The following is a 15,555-nucleotide window of genomic DNA, read 5'->3' as shown; positions in this document are numbered from 1 at the left end:
TGTTAATTTAAACAATTGTAAAAGCTATGTTTTCAGAGCAAGTACATGTAATAATTAAGGAAGCCAGTAAAGGTTGGTCTGCTCATAACCTTCAATGGAGAAGTAACAATAATTGTTTGAAGTCTTTTTAGTGCAGTGATATTATTGCATTTCATCATTATTAATGGGTATAAAATACTGCAAACCATTTAATTTTCACTTCTAGCTATATTCAGGATTCTATGAAATTTCAATAAAGTCCCTGACACTCCATGTTGTAGGAACCCAGAAAAAATTGCCTTGCAAAATTGAAGCAGTTCACAGCACCACTGTAAAAAAAAAAAAGTTTAAAATTAGTATTGTTAAAGATATACACATGTGGGTTCATAAGACATACCGGTATGTACCAATCTGAGCGGTTCTAGAGATTAGTATCACAAGATTTTACTCTCCGTGATTCAATATCAGCCCTATGTATAACGCTGTGTTGATCAGGCGAACTAATTGACAATGGCCCTACAGGTATCGCTAGGCAATCACAGTAGTTTTGTATTCTTCTTGCATTTCGACCATGGAAAAATATTTGTTTTTGAGAGTGGCCGAATTATTAGAAGAAAAACAGAAACTATTTTTTTTTAGTATAAATTCTAGTAACTGAAATGCAGGATTGGTAAAGAACAAGACAATAAGCAAGATTGATAAACCTTCAGTGAGCACTCCTGAAATTTCAGATCATTGGTACCATGTTTTTGGATACATTCAATAAAATTGGGTTATTTATTTGATGTAACAAAACATGCATTCACAGCAGACGGAAATTCGTTTGAGATGTTACTGGATTTTTGTATTCAGTTTTCCATTTCAACCACCATCATCACTTAGTAAGCTGAGATCATGCATAAATGCACAGTGTAGTGCCACCAGAAAACCAATTGTTTGAGAATATTTTGCACCATTACACCATTTCAAATATTATATTAATTCACAGACAACAAAATAAAGATTTTCAATAACATACAAGTTTTCCCACAGTTGATGATTGTATGGCAATTACAAGGCTTCACCAGTTTTACTCTGGAAGAAGTTGGAAACAGATAACAGGAAGGGGCTACATGGCTACATCTTTTTTTTTGAATTTGAATCAAGCATGATTTTTAAATTTTTTTTTTTTACAAATGTCTATTTCAGGGCAACAGAAACAAAAACAATAAATGTGTAGGTAGGCATTTTAACAATTGCACTATTAATATTGGATGAAAACGTCATTACCGATATAAATCATAATTCTGTTCAAATTAAAAATAAGATCACATTTAATTTAGTCAGTTTTCATAATTAAATACATAATAACATGTAATTATAAATTTGAATAAGGTTCAACGGCTTTTTCATTTAGTGCCAGTTTATACACCATAAAACTTCTGGTTTAGGTGTCACACTCAAAGAGTGAAAGGCCTTTGGTTTGGCATCGCGAAATGTTGGAATTGAATCCCCCCCAAAAATTCAGTAAAGATTACGAAAAGTAAAGTATTTTCTAAAAGAAGTTTCGAATAAATACAAACACGAATACATTGCTTAGTTGTTAGTACCGGTAGCAAATGATCACGGTAGCACAATCTGGTCATTCTGTGTTTTGCAAGTGAATAACTTACTTGTTTTCGAAGTATTGCAATTGTTTATTATTATTCAGTAATGATTATAATACGCACAAAAAAATAATTCGTTGAATTTTTATGAATTGGAAGTAATATTCAACTTAGTTTCATCGTAAACGAATGATTTCGGTCGAATGTAAATGCGATGCGATGCGATATCCGCCATGTTATTTCAGTACACGTGGTCATTTAAATATGTTAATGACGGCTCAGTGACCTCGTGGTGAACGCAACAGGGGATTCACCGATGTTTAGCAAGATCTTTATGCTTTGATTTTGACGGGGAAAACGGCATGATTTTTTTTAAATCGAAAAATTAGTTGTTTTCAAAAAATAAACTGAGCATTCAAAGAATAATTTAACATTGTTCACAGAAATAACAGCCCATTGTCGAAACGAAGCTTACCCATTCACGCTATTCACAATAAACATGATACTCTTGAATAGGTGTCAATGACTACGGTAAAATATAAATTAGACTCTTTTAGGCATCAGGAGTGAATGAAGTATCCAAAACATTAAAAAAAAAAACTGCCGAAAAAACGGGCGATTTCACGGTCCGTTCACAGACTGTGGTCCGTTGCAGACTGCTCGACCGACCGTCCATACACGTGTTGTCACTGTACATCCGCCATGTTGAATCGCACAAGATCGCCAAAATCTTCATTGCAACTAACAGTTCAATGCTCACAACATAAAAAATACGAATATAATCATAGGCAACCTGCTATTATATAATGAATAAATTGATCGACACAGAGAAATCCCCCCCCCCCCCGAGTTGTGAATATTTCGGAAATCGCTACACAAGCAAAAGACCGGAAAACGATTTACCGGTACTTGAAAACTATGTCCTCGTGAATTAATCGTTCGTGTACAATAATTTGACAGGGTATACAATTCACAAACAAGTTTCGTAGATTAGAGACAATTGTTTGCTTTTTTTGGTTTTTCACAAGAATATAAAGCTGGCAATCATCATAATATTCACGTCCGTACGTCACGAAATGTACACCAATCGTACCCCAATAAACTGGAAAACTTACCTTTGCAAACACGTCTCTTATGCCGCCTTCTTGAAGTTCTTGAAATCAAATAAAGTTACTAGTTCTTCTAGTAACGAGTGAATGAGACCACTGAGCCAAACAGAATACATGTATAAACAGTACTATAATAAATTGCACGCAATGGAGAAATCACGTGCCGTAATAACAGCAGCCTTACTCACAGCTCTAATCTACTGTAAAATATTTTATTTCAGCTGGAATTATCATTCGCTGAAAAGACTTTTTCTGGGTGTTTTGTATTGAATTTATTTTCATTGATTTTTGACAAGTTGACTGTAAAATATAAGAAAAGGGTATATTCGCTGGATTTTATTTTAACTGAAACATTCCTTCAGCGAAAATAGCAAAAAAATGTTGCAAGCAAAAATAAAGTATTTTACAGTAATTAATTTATTCTGAGCATGCGCAGACGTTTTGTCAATGTTGCCGGGAGAGGCAATTTTTGATAAAATCGCGAAAAAGACCCACTTGGGATTTTCAGATCTGGAAAAAAAATTACGTGCATACTCGGAGGGGACATGCTCATCAACCTGCCGAGTTTCACTGATATCTGCTGTAGAATTTCTGAGAAAATGTTGGAGACGGAATTATGGACATAACCTGAATTATTAGTCCCCTTTTCAGGCTGCGCCTGAACGGGGACTAATAATCCCATCATTAACCATTGCAAACAATTCCCTTCTAGTGGTGGGAAGCAAAAATACATTTGTTTTTACTATGAAAGGTTAAATTGTAAGATAACAGATTGGGTGTACATAATTTTATTTTGGTTAGCTGGGATTTATATCTGAATAAATACTGTGGAATACTTTATTTTAGCTGGATTTAATTTTCGCTGAAATGCTATTTTGGGTGTTTTGTATGGAATTTATTTTCACTGATTATTGACAAGTTGAATGTGAATTATAGGAAAAAAGTATATTCGCTGGATTTTATTTTCACTGAATAATAACTTTGGCAAAAATAGCGAAAATGAATTCCAAGCGAAAATAAAGTACCGGTATTCTACAGTAATTCAATTTTTTCTTGCAAATTTGCATACGAGTGAAGTGCGCCACCATATGGTAAAGCAGGGAAATGTTTCAGAGGATATTTGATTGATCCTAATCAATCTTTAAAGCATGTATTCATGTATTTTATAATAAATGCTAAATATTCAACATAACTTTTTTTTGACCTAATTGTTTAAATCGTAAACTATTAGTAAATTTTTTTTTTCAAAATTAGGCCAGACTTTTTCTATTCCTTGTTTCTCGAGTTTTTATGAGGCAATTTTTTTGAGGAGGGTGGGAAAAAAAATAAAATTTTAATTTTTTTTTTCCATTCGATTTGTGTGATTCTCAAAGAATTGTAAGTGAGATCATTGATCGGAGAGAAGAAATGAAATAAAATTTTATTCAATGTATAACCTTGTTTCTCATCTGCGCGAGACTTCCGTACCTTGATCATGATACTCCCACGAAACTTGTATTTGGTATGTGGGGGACGGTAAAAAAATGAAGATAAAAATAATGTTTTTTTAGCAATTTTTTTTGCGCTTACAAGTCGACGGGCACGAGAAATTACGCTGAAATAAAATTTTATTTTTATTTCATTATCAGCTACTGTTCATTCGGCGGATTGGCGAAACAAGGGATAATAAAAGTCTGGCCTTACTTTGAGTCACTTCATATACAGAGAAAGTAATGAAGATAGAAAATCTTGCTTTAATGAATAATCATTTACAATAAAATGGGGATAATCTACGCCCAGTGTCTATGGATTGTTACCCACTGCATTTGTAATTTAATCTTCTCAAATTTTGTTTTGTATAAAAAAAATAGTATCAGGTATTGCTCCAGCTTTTTTTCAATGTTGGTGTACATGGCAAGCAGTTGATAAAACAGAGGAAAATAAAATAAATACTTTAATTTTAAAACAAGGCTCACTGAAAATTTCTCTGCAATAACAATTTTATGATTTACCGTGACTCACACACACATCACATCAAACAGTTTACACAGACCTGAAAACTATGCAAACATGTAATTTAAATCAGGGTATTTTTTCGCATCCTATCCAATGAATTGATAATAAATATACATTTTCTATAAACTTAATAAGTCAAGCAGTATGAACCAGAACAAATAATATTTTGCTATATGAAGTTTGTTGAAAAGTTTAAAACATTTAAGATTTTTATTGGAAGCAATTAAACTGTATTTAGAATGGTGGAAAAATGTAAATAAATAGATCATATCTGATATTTATTATATTTCTGAAACCATCGGAGGGTTTATCACAGACACCCATGAGGTCACAATGTGTGCTCCACCTTTAAAATCAATAATACGGTGGTTGTTCTGATAATGAAGTCAGTAGATCAGTGATACATGTATGTATCCCTACAGCTAGGTGATGGTATTAAAGATGTACAATGAACGATGGAATAGTATAAACAGTTCTAGTCACTGTAGGAATGCTACGTACGTATCATACAAATGATACTATGTGACTGTTGTACATACATCTGTGTAGAAAGCTTGCCATGCACACCAGGGGCACTACTTGAACATTTCTTGTATGTATCAACTGTGGGAACACTTGAAGTGCAAACTCACCAAAATTGCTGCATTGTTTTTATTTATAATATTTTGTTTATACTTTAAAATTTTTTTATCAGTAATATGTTGTTCGAAGCTTAAATTAAATCTAATCAATCCTGAATCACACATGCACCAAACTTTATTATTGAAATTATGCTAAGTAGTTTATGAAATTCTAATTAATATGAAAGTGTATAATTATTAAATATAGTAAATATTGGATGTTCAATGTTCATTGAATAAAGTGACTACATAGGTTACTAAAATAAAATTGTGTTGCTATAGTTACCATAATATGCGATAAAACCAAGACCAGTTGCAAAGATAACAAATATAAGGCAGCAAATAACGTCTGTACAGCTCCTAAAAATACATATAAATACCATTCCAAAAAAATATTATTAGCAGAAAAGACTTATTTTTATATACTTTTTTTTTTCATTAATTGCTGTCAGTTTTTTAAAAGTTTTTTTAAACATGAAATCATTAGTTAAAATAATACAATATAAGATTACGTAATAATAATGATAAGTTAATAATAATGAGTTCTCAAGTTTGAGAAACATTTGAACATGAACAGTCAGGGATATGGCTCCAAAACTGCATTCACTATTAAAAACAAAAACAGTCGGCCATTTTGAATTCAATCTAAAAAACAAAATGATTTGGATCCGTCTAGGTACCATAATTTTGATGTTTGTACTAGTTTGAACAGGTACCGTCCATACACAACTCAGATCTGGTTCCATAATGACAGGAATGCTTGATTTTGATGATTTTTAAGCATAAAAATGGCCACCATTTGGCCATATGTAACCCAAAAATGTGATCGGTCCAAGTTGTGTCTGAGATACAGAGATGGATGCATGCACAGAGGTTAAAACATAAGACCTTGTTGTCAGACTTTGTCCGAATATGTCAATACTATTTGTTTAAGTTCAGAATATGAGTTACATCAACACAAGAATTTGTTCAATTCTTCCTTGTTTAAATCCTTATTATTGATACGAACCTGATATCAGCCAACACTTTACAAACAATATATTCGGCTGAATGTCATTAAGGTACAAACATAGCAAAAGGAAAAAACAATTTAACAATGTTTGTGTTTCAGACATTCTCTGAAAGGTAAAATTACTATAAGCAGGGAGCTGTAATCTCGTTACAACCTAATTATTATGCATACATCATCTGAAAGCTTAAATATATTAAGACGATTAATTGCATATACCTACCAGTGTCTGTGTGAGAGATTACCTCAATGCCAAATTTTGCTACTGTGCTTTTTTGACCAATTCGACTATTAAAAACAAAACATAAATTGCACAGAAAATGGTATTTACATATACGAATCTATCCAATTTGCATAAAATTGCAAACTGATGATATCAAAGTTTTATATACATTGGGGCTAGATGATCTTGTCTTGTTGTTTTTTTTATTTGCCTTTATTTCGTAGCTAATAACTGCTAAATATCTGTACACAAGCATTGGTGAGGTCGTATTCACTGATATTACCCGGTATAGTAAGCTTTCAGATTATGTATAGGTTATTATAGTAGCACTATTTATAAAAAACATTTGAAAAATATTCAAATCATGTACCTGTTTGTTATTGGTCCATTAAATGAAGGATCGTACTTTTTTTTCTCACCTGAAACCAAACATATAATAAAATAATTAACATTTTTTTATAAATTAGTCCTGTTGGGAAAGAGATGCACCAGATAAATAAATAAATAAATAAATAAATAAATAAATAAATAAATAAATAAATAAATAAATAAATAAATAAATAAATAAATAAATAAATAAATAAATAAATAAACAAACAAACAAACAAACAAACGAATAAATAAATAAATAAATAAATAAATAAATAAATAAATAAATAAATAAATAAATAAATAAATAAATAAATAAATAAATAAATAAATAAATAAATAAATAACACAATTGTGTGAAAAATTATATAATATTATATAATATGACTTGTACCTCACATTCTATTGTAAAGACAACGCTAAACATAAAGCTACTGAAGTGGAGGGCAATATTCAGTTTTCATGACCTGAAGAGGAAATTTGTTTCTTGGTCTTGGTTGTATGTATTAGCTGGATGCACTCACTTACATGATAAGACTTTGGCCGCTAAGGGTTCACTCAGCAAATTTCAACTACAAGGAGTGTGACTGTGTAACTCAGACCCGCCTAGGTTTTTTTTATTTATTTTGGTATGATGCAAAATTGTCTGAAACAAATATTGCATTTGAAATGCCAGAAAAATGTCAAAAACTTGACAGCTTTCTACAGCGTAGAGACAATCAAATCTATAGCTACGTGGTTGTGATCATAAAATACACCCCATAAATGCAGCTCCACCCCATCATTATATCCCCCCTAAGGTGAAAAAATTCAACCCTGTGAATTATTGAATTCAAATTTTGCACAACTGGGCATGTTACTGCACATATGTACAATGCATTATGGGAGACAACCTTCCATTGTAAAAATGGAAAACTATTACACTGTTACCTCAATATAATGAACATATAACATGTCTCTCGCTTACAATAAACCCAATGTATTATGTGCTTCAATATAGTGAACAATTCACTATAACAAACTAATTGTATGTCTCCCAAGGAGTTCGTTATAACGAGACTACAGTGTATAAACATGGGCACGTTGACTCCAGTGTAATGGAGATAAAAGCTAGTTTTAAATTGAACAAGCCATGCATGGCACAGTCCCTGTTAGTTATCAAATTTAAGATATATAGTTTTGTTTATAGTAATATAGCTGGAATATAACCATGTCAGGAATAAGATTATGATTGTTTAACATTAAAAAGATTGACATTTGTATCTGATCGTCAAACAAGTACTTGTCCATATTGGGAGATATTGCTCTGAAACAGCATTAATTAAAACAAAATCAGCCATTTGTTATGCGCCAGTGGCTAGTATTTATAGTTCACCAAAGGCTTGTATTTATAGTTGTGTGCGCTCCTTTAGTAGCGCTGTGCATGACGGGTGTCTTCCGCCATTGTTGTTGCTTTTCAATAGAGCTGTTTCTTATCGTTCACCGGTGTTTGTATCATTACTGGCGATGTATATATCTATAACATGATGTACAACAAATATATAAAATTTGAACATAATCAGTCAAAGCATGTCAGAGACATGGCTCTAAAAGCCCAATCATTTATACAAAATGGCCGCCAGTCAGCCATTTTGAATCCGATCTGAAAAATAAAATGATGTGCATCAGTAACCTGTAATGTCTAATGTATGTACTAAGTTTGAACGAAATCCATTCAAAAATGCCAGAAATGCTAGATATATGATGATTTTTTAGCACAAAAATGGCCACCATTCGGCTATTTTGAATAGGATTGTCAAACCAATATATCTGTAAATCTATGACATGATGTATAATGAATATTAAAAATTTGAACATAATCAGTCAAAGCAAGTCAGAGATATGGGTCTAGAAGCTCATTCATAAAAACAAAATGGCCGCCAGTCAGCCATTTTAAATCCGATCTGAAAATTAAAATGATGAGCATCAGGAACCCGTAATGTCTGATGTATATACCAAGTTTGAACAAAATTCATCCAGAAATGCTTGATATTTGATGATTTTTTAGCACAATAATGACCACCATTTGGCCATTTTGAATAGGATCATCAAACCAATATATCTGTCTATCTATGACATGATGTGTAATGAATATTAAAAATTTGAACATAATCAGTCAAAGCATATGTATATACTAAGTTTGAACAAAATCCATCTGTAAACAGCAGAGAAATACTTGATTATGATGATTTTTTTAGCACAAAAATGGCTGCCATTCGGCCATCTTGAATCAGATCGTGAAACATATTGACGTGCATATGTATAATATGATGTATGATGTATGTGTGAAGTTTGATTATGATTCGTCCAGGCATTTCTAAGATACAGGTCCAGACGCATGGAAGCACGGACGCACAAGGGTCAAAACATAAGTCACCAAACGGGGACTAAAAAATATGGATATTCATAAATTAGCACATGCAGCTCGTCAGTGACAAAATATAGTACTGTAAAATACATTATTTTAGCTGGAATTAATTTTCGCTGAAAAAACTTTTTGGGTGTTTTTGTATGGAATTTATTTTCACTGATTTTTGACAAGTTGAATGTGAAACATAGGAAAAAGGGTATATTCATTAGATTTTGTTTTCACTTAATCATTCCTTCAGCGAAAATAGTGAAAATGAATTCCAAGCAAAAATAAAGTATTTTACAGTAGATTCATATGAGCAGACCATGGCTACAAATAAAACATCTAAATTATAAACAACTTTTTTCAATTTGAATTGAAGGGTGTATAAATATGGAGTTAATATGTAATATACCGGTAGTCCCATAAATAAGTTACTTTATAATATGCATGCATTTTATAGTAAAATAAATTTTCCAACTAATAAATCGATACAAGTTATTTATTAATTATTTATCTTAGCTTTATTTATTCATTTTATCAATGGAAATCTTTCATATTTTTCTATTTGTGATTTAATTGCAGTTGAGATTTCATGAAAGTTACTGGCATTCTTTGTTCTTTGTTATTTCTTGTCTTACAAAATTAATCTCTTGTTAATTAATCCTAAACAGAGCCAAGTTTTGATGTATACTGTTGTCATGGAAACAAAGAATATAAGTATATTAAAGAGCATGGTCATCGTGCCGCGTCCTGTTCGATATGGGACTCATAGCGACATACACAACGCGTGTAAAATGCATTGTTTGTTTACATGAAATTGGAACATGCGCTGCGCGACGAACACCACGCTTTAATAATGAATAATACAATGACTTGTATGTTTGTTTCTACATATATTTTTATATTTTTTATGTATAGAACTACAAATTCAACTTTGACACATCAAAGTATGCAAATAAGATGTTATGCTACCTCACATGATTTATTAATTTTTTTTGTTTGTCTACGCTTTGTTTGAACAAAAAAATCCTTCCAGCTGTCTAGGTGTTACTTTAAAAAGATTAATTATTCACTGTGTTTTAATTTTGCTTATTTCACTGACTGGAAAATGCGCTAAATTAAAACCCAATGAATATGTAAAATTTAGCATAGAACACATTATCTGAAATGATAAAACCGTGAATTTAAAACCCACTGAATATGCCTGAAATGGTAAATCAGCGAAATTTAAACCAAGTGAAAATTAGTCATTTTACAGTACATCATAAGGTGATGTCATAATCGCAAAGATCATTTTGGCTCAGTTCTATATGGATAAAAAAAAGACCAACAACAAAATTTGCCCCAAAAACACCAAAGTCAGGAAAAATTTTGAATGTTTGAAATCAAGGGTAATTTTTTTTTGAAAAACAAATTTGCAGGCTAGACACCAATAGAAAAATGCATGCATGGTGTTGCAGAAACAAAAAGTTGGCATAGTTTGAATAGAAGTCAGTGTCAATGTCATATTCTCTGTTTTATGTTACAGGCATGGGATATCGCATGACTACCAAAGCCATATCCATGGCCGCCAGTCAGTCATTTTGGATTTGATGGTTACAAAAATGCATGTGCATTTGTCCAATATGATGTCTGATGTAAGAGTGAAGTTTAAACTTGATTGGTCCATGCATGTTGAAGGAGAAAAAAATGGCCACCATGAGTTTGCTATTTTGAATCCATTGCGGAATTGAGAACATTATGTGATATTAATACATTTTTGGCCTTAAGATGGCTGCCATTCTGCCATCTTGAATTGAATCATGAAAAAATACATGTACATACATCTGGAATGAAGTATGATGTGCGTGACCCACACGCCCAAGATAATGAAAAAGGTTATCAATAAATTGATAAGGCGTAATAACTTTGTCACGATGTCAAATAGGATACATGATACGAGAAAACATGCTTTTAAAGATAATATACAAGAACAGAAAACAAATTGCAATGCAGTACTTATGCATGCCTGTAAGATGTGAAAAACAAGCAGCCTGTCAGCTGAGATAGCTCCGCTGTTTGCAATGCACATTTCAATTAAGAACTGAAGATATCATTAGAAAATGAACAATATGTATACCAGTAGTATCAAAGCAACCAGACTTGCTGTTTTTAACAAGAATTCAAAAATATCACTTTTCACCAAAAATGACAAAGATAATCATCAAAATTAGATAATTGAAGATATCATCACGAAATTAACAAATCTGAAAGAGATCCACATGTAGTACCTATATGTGTAATATAAAAGCAATCGGACTTGCATTTTTTTAAAAGAAGTTGAAAATATCACTTTTACCAAAAATTACAAAAATATTCACTAAAATTAGCAAATTAAAGATATCATCACGAAATGAACAAATCTAAGAGAGGTCTACCCAAGGTACATATACATCAAGTATCAAAGCATTCAGGCTTGTAGTTTTCAAGAAGAAGTCGAAAAAGTAAAACATTGACATGGACGACAGACGACGACGGACAATCACTCATATGATAAGCTCATATGATAAGGTGTAAAATAAAGCAGCCACAGTCGAGGATGATTTTTTTAACTTCTCTGTAGGCCATTATAATATGCTAATATTATGCTAATGTATGGCTCCTCATTTTTAAACCAAACATGAGAAGTACTCCTGTGTGTTAATTTATTACTAAATAATTAAATTAATTGGGGCTGATTAACTCACATCCATTATTGAGGTCTCTCTCAATAAAAAGTTTGTTTTTGATCCAGAATGTTCTTTATAATTTTTTTAAAAGTAAGCTAAAAACAGTTACAGGTAATTAGTATAAAATTAAATTAAACTGCAAAGACTATTGTAACCATAACCTGGCTATTGAAACAGATAGACACACTTATTGTATTGTATATCATAGAAAACCAGGTATGAATGGGCTTAAAAATGAACTCAACTCAGTCAAACATTATATTAACCAGTGATTTTAACATTGATTCAAATGACCACAACTCCCTGATGAATCTGAACCATTTTATACTCTTCCTTAAACTTTAAACAATTGATCTCACAGCGAACCCAAATAACATTTCACTCTGCTACAGTGAAACAATTTTTACTGACTTAAAGATATCAGTGTGAAGGCCAAAAATCGGCTAATTATGCAAATTGGCTAATTAATATGCACACATTTTCTGTGCATTGTCCTAAAGCATCTATGTATGAAATGGGATGATTAGTACTGTAGATTTCAGTGGAAAAGCCAAAAATTGAATAATCATTATGCAAATTCAGGGATTAATATGCACAATTTTTTATACCTAAACTAATATATGTGCCAAGTTCCATTGAAATGTAATGATTAGTACTTGAAATATCAATAGTTAAAAATTGACTAATCATGCAAATAAAATAATTAATATGCACAGATTAATATCAGTGCAAAAGCCTAAAATTTACGAATAATTATACAAATTAGTAATTAATATGCATAGATTTGTCTCAAAATTTAATATGCAAACTAGCTAATTAATATGCAAAATATAAACAGGTCTGGTGTTTGTAATACCTGTGTACCTTTCAGGGGTGCTTGATATATTAAAGGATCAGGATTTGACACATACAGATGACAGGATAGACAAACAGACATCAGAACGTCATTACCTCCCATTTGAACTTTGCACACATGAGAGCTCAACAAACATTCATCACAACCTACTATTTGAATCTACATTTACGATAATTAAAAAAAATTAAAACACCCATTGGTAATCCAAACTATTAGTTTTGTACCATTTTGAGCATATTTGATGGGATCTACGTTCCGCGTGAATCGGCCGTGAGAGGCTTTATCTATAATTCTGCTGATTCGACCGCGAAATTAAATGTTTTAAATATTTTAAATTTTCAGGAAACATGTTTAGGTCTATGAGGAACTCATACTAGCATAAACAAATAAATTCGAACTTGGGTTGTTGAATCAACCAGTATATTCACACTACTTATATCATTAAACTGGAACTGAAGAATAAACCTATTTCTCAACTCCATTCTGAGGCTACGAACACATTTCATACTGGATACATTTGAGATACTGAACATGGCGTTTATTTTGTCAACAGTAGCCAAACGAAAACCCGAACATTCTACTCGATGTATTTTTTCTGTTCGACTAAATTTGCGCATCACAAACAAAGTCCGTTACTCACCGTATTTATTCGTCTCTTCTGTTGACCTGTCAGAGTCCGACTCATCGCTGTCTGACTCGGGGTAATCATAATGTTTCTCTTTCTGTCCCATCGTCCTGGCGACTATTATATTTAAAACTCTTAAAAACTATAACCATAAGCCATCTAATACCCCCAAATGATTACATTTGACCTGTACAGACACTGACAAGCCCACCAGAAAACGTGATACGCTACGACCATTCTGATTGGTTAGAATCGGTTGCATCTCCCAACGTCATCTGTTTAATGGTTGTATCTCTTGTTAAATATTAACTATACTAAGTAAACCCTGCAGCCTTCATGCTTTCTTCTCTCTATCAGCGTCCGCAAAGCCAGAATCCACGGTAAACAACCTCTGCAATAACTTTACACGTACAACGTATCATAATAATGCATGTACTACGTATACAGTTTATAAATATGTTGTATTTACTGAAATATGTCCAAATAAAACCTTTATTAGTAGAGTATTTTTAAAACAAAGAAAAGTATTTTCAATCATTAATTCGAAAAAAAATGGATTCCGAAATGAAAATTATGTTTTTGAAAGAAAAAATGGAAGCTGCTCGGGAATATTCTTCAAACATTTGGAATATCTTTAAAATGAATGATATTACATAAACAACTTCAAACGATTAACACTAATATTTTCTAAACTACCAAATCCTCTTAAAACAAATGGCTCTGAATATATAAACACTTAAGTGAAAGAAGAAATGGGATTGTATTTAATGATGATTTGGGTACACCTGCTTTGAAGCATAATAAAGCCGTCAACAGTTTATAATATATCCAACTATGGCATAACATTAGAAAACTACCTGACAAACTAGACAATGGTTATCTACGTGAATTTCGATTACGCGGAAATTTGTATCTTTTGTACGATCAAAGGTGTCAAATCGGTTAAATAACGGCATTGAATAAAGTATTAATTAACAATGCAAAAAAAAACAACACAAAATGATATGTTGTTTGTATATTTTAAATAAATATTTAACAAGTCAGTTTTGGGTGATGAGCTGTTAGACATTGTTTTTGTTTATGTTTAACAGGCGTGGAATTTTTAGTCGAAAAACCAGGGCAAAGTCTAGCCTAGATTTACCTTTATCTCCACCTGTATATATCCATGTATAGATTCCCTAGCCTTTCGATATGCTACAGTTTGTGTTGGTTTATAAAGTAAGTCATTATTGGTGTTATGATAGCTGTAAAACGGTAAGTATTTCCTGCTAAGCTCTATATTTAACAATGTTTTATCAGTCCGCCTTTAATATCAGACTTATTATATTGCGTTACTGTGGCAACGGCCACTAGCCAGATTTACGGTGCTCTATCAATGATTTGTCAACGAAGATTCATTAATACATCCTTTCGGGCGGAGATATTTTTGTAACTATACTAACGCGTGCTTTCGTAATTACGTTATAGAACATTTAAGAAATTAAGAAAGTTGATTGTGAGAGCATCTAAATTAATTTAATTTTTTGCGTTTGGTACAAGCCAATATAAAATGCTATTCGTCTTCAAGGCTATTGCCATCGCATTGTCCACAGATTCGTTTATTATCGGGTACATTAGATTGGCCACATCATTCAATTTTTAGTGAGTGGTCACTTTATCGGACTGAATGTCTCTTTTAATTTGTAATAAATGTTGTTCAATGTTGATGCTATAATTCCTGTGTTTGCATTTATCTGTTGTTTGAGATTAATATTTGTTTTATTAATAAATGTGATTTGATTGCAGAATAACATTTGCTTTTTAATTGTTTGTTTACTACAAAAGTTTTATTTAATAATGTGTTTTCGATGTTACTAGCACGACTGTAGAATTGTATTAGTTGTTTTTGAATAAAGACCTCACATAGATACCTTTCCAGTTCATTGTGAATTGAGAACTTTGATATTAACTAGTGATGCTGAGTCACAACTAAACCTTCAGTGAAGTAGAGAAGAAGAAGAAAAGACACGTAAAGAAGGGAAACACGGCCAGCAAGTAGAGTACGTCACATATTACTAATCGTGATACATCCACAGATTGTTAAA

At 31.9% G+C, this 15,555-nt stretch overlaps 1 protein-coding gene across 1 annotated transcript in view; it reads right to left on the bottom strand.

Annotated features, from left to right (window-relative positions):
• The window catches only part of LOC102807122 (choline transporter-like protein 2), a 30,727-nt gene extending 17,053 nt beyond the window's left edge, over positions 1–13,674 (bottom strand). The window contains exons 1-3 of the mRNA XM_085492290.1: positions 13,487–13,674; positions 6,892–6,940; positions 5,576–5,649 (exon numbers count right to left, since the gene is read on the bottom strand). Of these exons, the coding sequence (XP_085348416.1) occupies positions 5,576–5,649; positions 6,892–6,940; positions 13,487–13,577 (214 nt within the window). The 5' untranslated portion in view covers positions 13,578–13,674. The remainder of the gene's footprint in view (positions 1–5,575; positions 5,650–6,891; positions 6,941–13,486) is intronic.
• Positions 13,675–15,555: the final 1,881 nt, after the last annotated feature.

Source organism: Saccoglossus kowalevskii, chromosome 17 (genome assembly GCF_978046115.1).
Source record: "Saccoglossus kowalevskii chromosome 17, keSacKowa6.1, whole genome shotgun sequence".
Classification (NCBI taxonomy): Eukaryota; Metazoa; Hemichordata; class Enteropneusta; family Harrimaniidae; genus Saccoglossus; species Saccoglossus kowalevskii.
Note: the sequence above shows the minus strand (reverse complement) of the source record. Positions and strands in the feature narration are given on the sequence as shown.